This window comes from Kogia breviceps, chromosome 11 (genome assembly GCF_026419965.1).
Source record: "Kogia breviceps isolate mKogBre1 chromosome 11, mKogBre1 haplotype 1, whole genome shotgun sequence".
Taxonomy (NCBI): Eukaryota; Metazoa; Chordata; class Mammalia; order Artiodactyla; family Physeteridae; genus Kogia; species Kogia breviceps.
In genome coordinates, this window is record NC_081320.1 from 101,338,893 (window position 1) to 101,350,084 (window position 11,192).

At 56.4% G+C, this 11,192-nt stretch overlaps 1 protein-coding gene across 2 annotated transcripts in view; it reads right to left on the reverse strand.

Annotated features, from left to right (window-relative positions):
* The window catches only part of COLEC11 (collectin subfamily member 11), a 30,820-nt gene extending 21,362 nt beyond the window's left edge, over nt 1–9,458 (reverse strand). The window contains exons 1-2 of one of the 2 annotated variants that reach the window (XM_059078276.2): nt 9,337–9,458; nt 5,182–5,324 (exon numbers count right to left, since the gene is read on the reverse strand). In XM_059078276.2, coding sequence (XP_058934259.1) covers nt 5,182–5,299 — 118 coding nt within the window. In that variant the 5' untranslated portion in view covers nt 5,300–5,324; nt 9,337–9,458. The remainder of the gene's footprint in view (nt 1–5,181; nt 5,325–9,336) is intronic. The other variant, XM_067006949.1, reaches the window with a different exon arrangement.
* Between the last annotated feature and the right edge of the window lie 1,734 nt (nt 9,459–11,192).

Genomic DNA, 11,192 nt, shown 5'->3' on the forward strand with positions numbered 1-11,192 from the left:
GAAGCTGCTCCTCACCCCCCCACCGGATCTCTCTGCTCCCGTGATAAGGACCCTGCCCCGTACCGCAGGCACTGCCTCGTGGCCTCATCTAGTTCCCCGATGTACCTGCCCCCACGACTGGGCGTGGGTGCTGACGTGCACCTGCCCAGCTGTGCACAAAGCAGGCCAACGTTCAAGTGAACTTTCATTCTCCGTAAATTCTCTGCACGCGCCTTCGTTTGGTAAGAGGCTTCCCTGAGATTACAGATTCCCCAGTGAAGTCCCCCAGACTGATAATCTGGCCTTAAGGGGAGGGGGCATTCCACTTAAACGTAAGGAAACAGAGAGACAAGCAAAGCAAGTGCCATTACAACTTGGAATGCAGGGCTGGCATGTTACTGCCACCCCCCGTCACAGCTGTGACAGCTCCATGAACTACCGCTGAAGGGTGGTTGACACACTTGGCACACACGGGCCCCTGAATCTCTGCGTAGTTCTCGGGTTTTTTCTTATCTTTTAAAAAGAAAGGAAATCATTACAGTAGTAATAGTTGGAGAAGAACTGATAGTCTAGCAAGAAATACCGACTGACCGACTGATCTCACCATCAAGCATCAGCAGACATGCGAGGGGCACCAACATCGTGAAAGAAGAAATAACAACCCAGGAAACAGGAGTCAGTGGGGCAGCCAGAATCTGACTGTGAAAGACACTGAATATCCTCAGAAAGACGAGAGAGAAGAGGCACCTGTGAACAAGAGCAAGCGGCGACGAAGGAGGACCGACTGGGAAATCTCGTGCATGAAATACATTTTTGAAACAAGTTACTCTACAGGCAGGCTGAGTAACAGAATGGCCAAGGATAAAAGCTAATTCATGAGACAAATAATTAGGATGAAGAACTTGTCTACAAGGCAACACTGAGAGGCAAGGAGATGGAAAGTTTTGTTTCGGTTTTGAAGTTATCAAGTTGAGCGTTGAAGAAAAACACCCACAAATCCCACTATCTATCATACAGGAATATTCCAGAAAAGGAGGATAGACATTTGAAGCCTTAACAGCTGTGAAGACGGAATAGCTGTGATTTCCCGGCACTAAGGAAAATCACCAAAGAGCACAATGCAAGTGCCCACAGAGTGCCAGCAGGAGAAAAATGAGGGAAAAATAACTCAGATGTGTCAGAGTGGCACGCAGAACATGGAGAATAAAGAGAAAATTCTATAAGCACCACGAGGAAAAGGAATTTCTAAAGACTGCACGCGTGTGAATGAGAATTAGACTGACATAGAATTGTCATCAGCAACACAGGGTACGAGAATAAAATGAAGCAGTAACGTCAACAAAAGGACTGTAATTTAGACTGAGATCAGAAGAGGCCTCTCTGATGAAGTGGCTTTTAACGGAGACCTGCTGAACCAGGAAGATGCAGCCAGGCGGAGACTGAGGAGACAAAGGGACACCTGCACAGGTGAGGTGGGACGAGCCGGGAGGGCCGGGCACAGGCAGCGCTCGGACCTCACGCGCACGGCCCGCCGGACGCCCCCGCCAGGCTTTCAGGAGGAAAATACCGGGCTCCCATGCCTGCGTCAGGGGAGGACAGTGAGAATAAAGTTTCCAGGGTCCAGGCCAGAGGCGAGCAGTATCAGTGCCCACGTCCCACAGTCCCCGGAGGACGGAGGGTCCACGTCGTGCCTGCCTGCGTCTCCTGGAGCAGCCGGGAGAGCCCTGGACCGCACAGCGGCTCTGCCAATAATCGTGGAAAAGTAACACCAAGCAAACCCACAGGCTTCTTCTATAGATTACGATGAACTCCTAGGGTTCACACACGGCCATTCGCTTAGTGCCACAATTTAACCTCCCCCCCGCCCTGCCCCGTGAGGCAGGGATCACGTCCACTCTACGATGAAGAGCCAGGCCAGACACAGGCGACAAGCCAGCTCTGCAGCTCCGGGCAGCAAAACCCTAATCAGAGAGCAAGCGGGCCACGTCCCCTACTGGAGCCTCCTCTGGGAGAGAGAGCAGTGAGGACAGGAAAGAGGCAGGGAGAGCGGAGCTGAGGCGGGAACGGGCGCAGAGCAGCACTTCAGAAGCGTGAAATCCCCACGGGCGTGTGTTAACCACATTACTGGCTTTCTCAACCTTCTTTCAGTTAATGTGATAAAACCCGTACGAATAATGCTGCCCTTTTAAAATCTCCGAACAGCAGGCTTGCTAATACACACCAGTGTTTTCCTACCTACAGCCCACTTTTCCAGCCGTAAAGGAAAGACTGCTCTTCCATCAAAATGAGTTGTTACTTTCTCCCAATACAAAGGTAATGGGTTACTTTTAGGTCTGTAATAGCAGATGACTTTCTTCTCAAGGACAAGGCTGCCTGGAGTCGTGTTGAGAAGGATTCTGAAGCCCAGTGTGGATTCGGAGGAGGAAGCACCGGGATGGGCCGGAAGCAGCCCGGGCGCCACGCCCCCACAGACCGCCTGCCACCTCCGGGCTCCGTCTCTAAGGAAACGGGCACTGGCTCCTCCCTCGCAGGCTGGGCCCGGCCTGGTGGGGCCTGTAACGCTGACATGTCTGATGAACGAATGGAGACCACTCACCTGCCTCTTTCATCTTAAGGGCGGGGCCTGTATTTCCACCGACCAAGGCAGGCCTGGCACGTGTGCTGTAATCAGACCTTTCGCAGGCTGCCCTGGCTCTCGGGCGCATCCGGGCGAGTGTGGCCGGTGTAGCCCGCGTCCCCTGCCTGGCTCCCTGCGTGGCCAGTGCGCTTAGCGGTCGGCGAGCCTCTCGGAGAAGGCAGGAGGCAGCGCGCCCTCCCCTGTGCCCCGAGGCTGGGTGTGAGGCTGAAGCGCCACCCCTCGAGTGATGGAAAGTCCTAAGTCCCCCGAGACCCTGACTGAGGGGACACGGAAGAGCCTGGGATGGAGCAGCCCCCCTGTTTCTGCCCTGTGCCCGCCCCCCTCTGCCCCCGGGGGCATCCTGCTCTCCGTGCCCTGTGAGCAGCACAGAATGTCCTCACGGTCGCAGCTTGATCTGAGGAGGGGCTGAGCGGGGCCGGCCCGCCGCTGCCCCACGCTGCCCGAGACGCAGATCCCGGGAAGGAGCTCTGCCGTGACGCGAATCTTCACTTTGCAGGGGACGCACACCTACATGGACCTGAACTTTCGTTGCTTAGACGCCCCAAACTTGCTTTGCTGCCGTAGATTTCTGTCCGCCACCCTTCCCCCTGCTGCCCAACGTAAACATCAGAACAATGAAACCCCCCTCTGTTTCGGGTCAGCACCCTCTCATCACACAGAAGGAACTCTCGCTGACCCACGCTTCTGCGTCAGAACAAGACGCGCGCGCACCGAGGGTAACTAGGTGAGGTGGGTGTGGTCATCAGTGTGACTGCCATCAGGTCACAAGGTACCTGCCTATTGGAGCATCGCGATGTACAGCCTTGAACAGACAGAGCTTCTATTTGTCAGTGACACCCCCACCGAAGCTGGAAACTTAAAAAAGAACGAGATATCCGGTTTCTAGGGGCTTTCACAAGTAGACTAAGTTTCTCCACTAAAATCGCTGCTTTGCTGTTGACAGACTAGCAGGAAACCGGACGTGTGAAACGATGCTGCCACTGAAATGCTGGGTCCAGAACACACGCTGTGGGTAGCACGTGGTCTGCGTGTTGCCCACGGCCCCAGACGTCCCACACAGCTTCAGCACCGCTTGGGAGCCTGTCTGACCACCTGCCAGAAGATGAGCCTCGGAGAGCAGGGGCCCGCGGAGTCACTAGCAGACCCCTCCGCTGAAGGGCCCGCATCGCGTCTGCTCGCCGCGGACACTCAGTCCGCGTACGGGGGGAGGAGCTGGAGGGTGACAGCAGGTCGGCTCTCTGTGGACCACGCCTCCACCTGGCGATACAGCGGCTCGTCACCGACCACAGCATGGTGTTGGGTGGTGAGAAAGCATTGCTTGGAGGAGGTGAGGTGTCCCTGGAGCGGGCCACCCCCGCAGGAGGAAGCTCTGCAGAGGACCCGCCGAGCACGCGGCCTGGAACGCCCTTAATACGGATGCAGCAGAAATGGTCACCAACGCAGATTTCAAAAAGCATCTGTCTCAGAGTACCCTCAGGATGTGCTTGAAAACCCAGAGACATCGGAATCTTGAGAGTGTCCCGGTTTCATATTTAAATTGTGAATGTGGCGAAACAGTAGACTATCTGGACCGAGCTTTCCCAGACACCCACAACTCCGTGCTCACAGAGAAGCACTGCCGCTAGCATGCCAGTGTATCTCCGTCTAGATTCTTTCCTATTTCTGTGTATTTGTATATTTTTAATGGGGTTAGGAAGAGACTGTTTAAAGTTGCTGACTCTGGGACTTCCCTGGCGGTGCAGTGGTTAAGACTCCACACTCCCAATGCAGGGGCCCCGGGTTCAATCCCTGCTCGGGGAACTAAGATCCCACAAGCTGCGGTGCAGCCAAAAAACTAACCTTAGGAGCACGAGGCCCAAGGGGCAAGCTCGCCCCACGTGGTGGAGGCGCCCTGTCCCCGTCTTGAAATTCCTTCTGACTTTTAAACAAGAGATCCCACATTTTCATCTGCATTTGGGCCCCTCGAATTACGGAGCTGGTCCTGCTCGGGAGCCACAAGGTTTGGGATCTCCTGCCCGTGGGTGGTAGAACCCGATGACTTTTTGAGCGAAGATACTCGCCTGTGCTGGTGCCCACCCATCCCCGGTCCGCAGAGGCAGCTCCCCCTGGAGGTGAATTACGGACAAAGCGCAGGAGAAGTTTTTTTGATTTTTCGAAGGAGTAAAGAACTCTCAGGAACCGCAACAGGAGCCCAGGCTTCAGAGCTACACAACCCACTTAGCCAACCTGCTAAGTTTCCCTGAGCCTGGCCCGGCCTCATCTGCACAATGAGAGCATGTCACCCCGAGGGGCGCTGGAGGCGACGTGTGCAGTGCCTGGAACACACCTCAGACGCCTTCCAGGGTCCCTGCGGGGAGGACCGAGCCGCACACCAACGCCTGGTTTCAGAATCACAGAATCCCTCGCCTGACGACAGTGTGGACGCCACGTACGGTCTGACCCCGGGCTTTACAGAAGGGGGGGGCCAGGGCCATCGACGGGGCAGATTTGCCCGCGGCCGGGCCCCGAGCCGGCCGCTGCCCGGGAGGCCCTGGCCCGGATCCGGGAGGCCCGGCGGAGGTTACCTTTGAGGCCGGGGACGAGAATCTGCACGGAGCAGGTGTCGTCCACCGTCTGCTGAGCGCCCCCAGCCCAGAGCACCGACAGGAAGGCCAGGCCGATCAGAGCCAGAGCCCGCTTCATGGTGAGCCTCGCAGCGCGCTGACTCCTGAAGGGGGGAGAAGCGGTCAACAGTGGCGGGAATCCCGGGGACATGCGGACAGCGCGTGACAGACAGTCGCCCCGCCCGGGGGCCGTGGCCGCAGCGGTCCCGGCGCGGCTCTCAGTGCTTTGGAGCCTCTTTCTCTCCGGTCGCTCTGTCTGTCTCTGTCACCCGGGTGCCACCTTAAACCTCCACCGGGACACCCCCTCTGCCCAGCAGTGACAATGGTGACAACGGTCACCGCTCCGGAGGTGTCCCCCAGATTCTCCTTCTGACCCCTGATACCTGATACCTGAGACACACAGAGGCGTGTTCACCGCTACGGGAAAACTCGGCCGCTCGGCCATGAAACACACATGGGTGAGCATCCACTTCACACGTCCGGCCCCCTGACCGGAGTCCCTGGCGCCCAACCCGCCCCCGGCCTCCCCTCGGAGGAGCCGCTCTCCTCGCCCGCGAGCCCACCTTCTCCTGCTGTTTCCAAAGCAGCCTCAGTGCACAGCCGCGGATGCATCCTTAGACGGCGCGGCGTCTAGCGGGCCGCGTTCTGAGTTTTATGAGATACTGGGCCGCACCGTGCGTCGTCTAACCGACGTCACTCAACATCGCGCTCCAGGATTCATCGACGTTACGCTGCCGCACGCATCTGTGGCTTACTGATTACCTCCTTACGTCAGTGAGGACGCCCCCCTCACCGAAGGGAGTGGGACAGGGACAGAGGTTGGAGGGACACAGCTGGCCCCCCGTGTCCCTGTGCCGGCCCCCCGCCCTGGGCCAGTGAGGAAGCACGCAGACTTCGAGGTCTGCCCCACGGGACCTTGGTGTCCGGATGCCACAGTGCTGGGGGCAGCTGTGCCTCTGGCTGCACCCGGACCAGCGCCCTGGCTAGACGGCATCTCCCGTCAGCTTGTTCCCTCACCTTACGGCGAGGCAAGCCCCCTGGGGTCACGCTGAGGAAGAACGGGCAGCGGTGCACGCAGCTCGGCACCGGGCCGGCCCCGCCGGACAGCAGCTTTTGACATCCCGGCCACCACACCCTGGGAAGGAGTCCCACAGCCGGCCCTGGCTTCCAGACAAATGAAGGGCTGGAAGCAGAGCTGCTGAGTGAGAGCGTCCTGTGCGCCCCGTGAAGAGGCTGTGCTTTAGCCAGATCTTCCACGAAGGGGGCAGAGATGACGGTCATCTGTGCCGTCCTGCAGTGAGGCCCGGCCCCCCACGTGTGGTCACAGCTCTGACCCTGCAGGGACAAGGCGGGGGGGGGGGGGCACTGCTCGCCAGATCGGGAACCACACGGTGCTCGTGTAACGCCGCACTGGGACGGGCACGTCGTTCCTGCCTCACGGGCCAGGAGGCCAGAGGCGGAGACCCCGGTGACAACCGAGAGGTGGTGGCGATGGGCTGGAGCCTGGGACTTCCGACCGCTGCCCTGTCAGCGCCACCCCTCACTCGGCCCGACTGCCGGCTTCCCCGGATCAAAGTCAGGGCCCACCCTCCCCCCCAGTCACGGCAGCACTGGGCTTTTATCTAATCTTCTAATACTCATGTTCGGTGGAGAGAAAAGGAGCTAACGTTTATTGAGCACCAAACGTGGACACACACGTCTCATTGGGTCCCCGGACCACCTGGTGACGTATACGGTCCCTGGTTTTAAAGGCAGTGAACAGGAGGCAGCGAGAGGCTGAAGGGCCCTTCACGCGTGGCCCCCGGCACCCACACCGACGTTGGAACCGCGGGGCAGAGTGACGAGCACGTGCCCGCAGCCCGGGCCCCGGTGAGTTGGCTCCGTCCATCTCCTTTGTCGGCTGAGCCCTGAGCCCTGAGCCCCGAGCGAGCAGCTCGTGCTGGACCTGCAGCCGCAGCTGGAAGAGCTTGGAGCGCTCAGGCCTGGGGCCGCAGGCGCTAAGCTGAGTGAGGGGACGGAAGGGTGGGCGAGCGGACGAATGAACGCCCCGAGGTTCCCAGCCGCAACTCGCAGAGAACGGGACGCGCTTCTCCTGCTGACGGTTCCCCAGGTTCCCGTGCGTGGCGTTCATCGCGCCCCGGGTCCGCACGGCGTTCCCAGGGCCAGCTCCTCGGGCGCACGCGGCCCGTGCGGGCCCACGTAGAGGGCCGCGTGATGGGATCGCGGCCCGGAATTCCTAACGGTCTTTGAACAAAGCAGCACCGCCGAGTGTGCGGCCAGTGCGGCCAGTGCGGCCGGTCACATTGTGTTCTTAACCGTAATGAGCGTAGCTGCTGCTTTAGCAGCGAGTCGTTTGCTTCTCTCGAGGAGGTACGTCTGGAAGGCCATGGGGATATAGAATATCCCATGTCAACTACCTGGCGATTTTTTAAAAGCCATGATAGACATTTGCTCCTCTACTTCTGTGCTCAGGCCAATGGATACTTGCCCCTTGGTATGTGTGGGAGGCCAGCTGTGTTTGGATTGTTTTAAATGTCTCAGGAACGGACATGGGAATTTCCTCTCTAGCTAGAGACAACTGGGCCAGAAGACAGCCACCTCGTTCAGCAAGACTCACTGCTCTCCCCCTGCAGAAGCCTCAGGAGCAGCCCCGAGAAGATCAGATGCCACCTCCCAAGAACGGGGAGCAAGGGGCAGAGGCCTGGGGCGCGGGGCCGCCGGGGCCGCCCTCCCACCGGCCCGCTCACGAGCCTGGGCCCAAAACGGGTCCTGCCAGCAGGAATCGGTGCGGGCGGGCCCTGGCTGGGAGCCTCTTTCCCAGACTTCGGGCTCCTTCCCGCCCTCTTAGAAGAGGAATTTTGTTTTATAAACGGGGAGGCTGCAGCTCCTCCAGGGTCTCTTCAAGAAAAACATCCTTATCTCCCCGCCGGGGCCCGCCCCTCCGTGAAGGAGGCCAGCCTGGCCGAGAAGAAAGGAAATTCAATTTGGAATTCTTGGTAGAAACACGATATAAGAATGAAACAGGGGGAAAAGTGCAGTTAATGGGCCAAACGTGCAACTGTACATTTTCATGAAACGTCTACAGCAGGGCCCACCGTCTTACGGGCACCGTGAATGCCTGCTGGCAGGCAGACACCCCACCCCCACCCCTACAGTGACGCTGGGCCTTCCCCAGCGCCTATGGCACTGACAGTTTCACCCCAAGGGCACACCTTTTTCCTATCTTTTTACCAAGACCATGAAGCAAGAAGAGGCCGTTTCCCTATTTCTTCCCCCTAGCCTTATGCAAATCATCTGTCTGTTCTTTCATTTGGCATACATAGATTTTTCAGATTCGTAAATAGAGCTGAACAGCTGTGAACGTTTGGGGCACTGCTCTGCTTGCTTACCCGGGCAACGTGCTTCCCATCAAACGGAAAATCCAGTTATACACACTCAGTGGCTTCCAAACTTTACCTCTTCACTTCAGAACCACTGCCTGACTTCGGCCGGACAGCCAACGTCAGGGCAGGAGGGCCCCTGGGACGCTGTGGAATCCAATTTTGGAGGCAGATGACCCCACCCTGCACAGGGTGACCCTATGTGCCCTTGAAAGCTGCCTTCTCCAGCCCCGCCTTTCGCCCCACATCTGGGACTCCCACCGCTGAGCCCGAAACAGAGAGGCTGGCCGCTGAGCAGAGAGAGGAGCTGGTCACCCCATCGCCCCCGCTGGGGGGTCCGCCAGGCCCCGGGAGCCCGAGCTGGCTGCTCAGGAAGGTGTGTGTGCCAGGGGCTGGGACGGGGGTTCTGCGGCCGCTTGTACCCCGCTGGGAGGCAGGAGAAACTGCGTCACCCCGTTGAATCTATGGAAACCTGATCATCTCCTAGTAACTGGTAGCTCGGGCGCTCGGCGCTCTGCTGCAGAAGTTTCCACCTTGGCTACCGAATCAGTCAAGCCTCAGAATTCTGGCCCGATCCCTGCAACACACCCGATCTGAGAGCAAATCCCTTGGCCCTGCAGCCAGTTCCTACCTGTGCCCCGTCAGGAGCCGCGCCTTCCCGCCCGAGCATCTCCCGCGGGTTCCCCACCCCCGTCCCGCTCCCAAGGCTGCGGAGTGGCCAGCAGAGCGTCCCTACCTGAGGCGTGCGCCAGGCCAGGCTGCTGTTTACGGGCCGCGGTCCCACACGTCGGGCAAGCGGCCTGGCTGTCAGACTGCCCGGCAAATCAGGCTGGGGCTGCGGTATTATCTGCAAACAGCTTCCTGTTTGAAATGCATCAGGCGGAGAAGGGAGTGTGGGAACTTGGAAACACGTGAGATGTCGGGGTCTTGGGGCCCCTCCTGGAGACGCCCCCCTAACTCTGCACCCAAAACTCCCCAGTCAGTCCCTTTTTATCCACCTTTTCTGTTCCTCTCTTTCATTTTTTGAAAAAATAAGCATGTGTATTGTGGAAATTTAGGAAAGGAGAAAGAAGAGCAACAATTATCACCTGGTATCACACAGACAGGACTAAATACAGGCTGGCATATTGCACGTTTTCCCTACGGGTTTCACTCCAAAAGCATAAAGTACTCGTCCGCTGCTCGTTGAGACCTAACCGGTGGTGAGGCCCCAAACTCCCTTCGCTCACTGGAGTTTCATTTAAGGCAACAAACACATGCCAAGTCCACGTCTTTGGAGGGGGCTGGGCAGATCCAGCTTCTGTGTGGCCTGAATTATACAAGAAGGGGCAGATGGGGGTCCTTTAAGAAAAAGACACGTATCAAATTATGATCATAAAACGTGAGGTCCAAAAGTGAATATTTATTAAGACTGACAAGAGAAGTCATAACAAATTACAAATGTAGGAACTGACAAATTCCACACACACCACAAAATCCATGAGAAAGAATGGATTCTTTATGAAAACCACCTGATAGCATAAGCAAATTTGACAACTTAGATGAAAACAGACCACTTCCTGGAAAACACAAACTACCACAGTGGACCCAATATGAAACGGAGAATTTAACAGCCCTATAGCAATTAAGGGGATTGCATTTGTAATTTTAAAACTCCCTAAAAGGAAACCTCTAGGCCAGATGGTTTCACAGGAGGATTCTACCAAACGTTTAAAGAAAAATTAACACCAATTCTACACACTTCTTCCAGAAAGTAGAAGAGGAGGGAACACTTACCAATTCATTTTATGAAGTTAGTGTTACCCTGATACCGAAACCAGACAAAGACAGTACCAAAGAAGAAAACTACAGACCAATAACCCGCAAGGATATAGATGCAAAAATCTTTAACAAAATATCAGCAAACAGAATTGAGCAATATATGAAAGGATTTGCAAACTATTTATAAACAAGTGGGGTATTCTGGGGATGCAAGGCTGGGTCAATATTCAAAAATCAACCAGTCATTAAGAATGCAGTGTTTGAAGAATTTTAATGACCTGGAGAAATGTTCACGATGGAATGATAAAGAATTAATCAGAACAAGGAGGATATAAAAAAAAAAATCAACCAGAGTAATCCACCATACTAACAAGCCAACAGAGGAAAATCACATGATGATATCAATCGAGGCAGAAAAAGCATTTGACAAAATCCAACACCCTTTCATGATAAAAACTCTCAGAAAAATACGAATAGACAGGGAACTTCCTCACCTTGACAAAGAGCATCCATTTTTTTGGATAAAAGATATTATTTTTTTAACTAAAATATATTTGACATACAATGTGCAAGTCCAAGGTATATAACGTGTTGATTTGGGCTTCCCTGGTGGTGCAGTGGTTGAGAATCCGCCTGCTGATGCAGGGGACACGGGTTCGAGCCCTGGTCTGGGAGGATCCCACGTGCCGCGGAGCAACTAGGCCCGTGAGCCACAACTACTGAGCCTGCGCGTCCGGAGCCTGCGCTCCGCAACGAGAGGCCGCGATAGTGAGAGGCCCGCGCACCGCGATGAAGAGTGGACCCCGCTTGCCACAACTAGAGAAAGCCCTC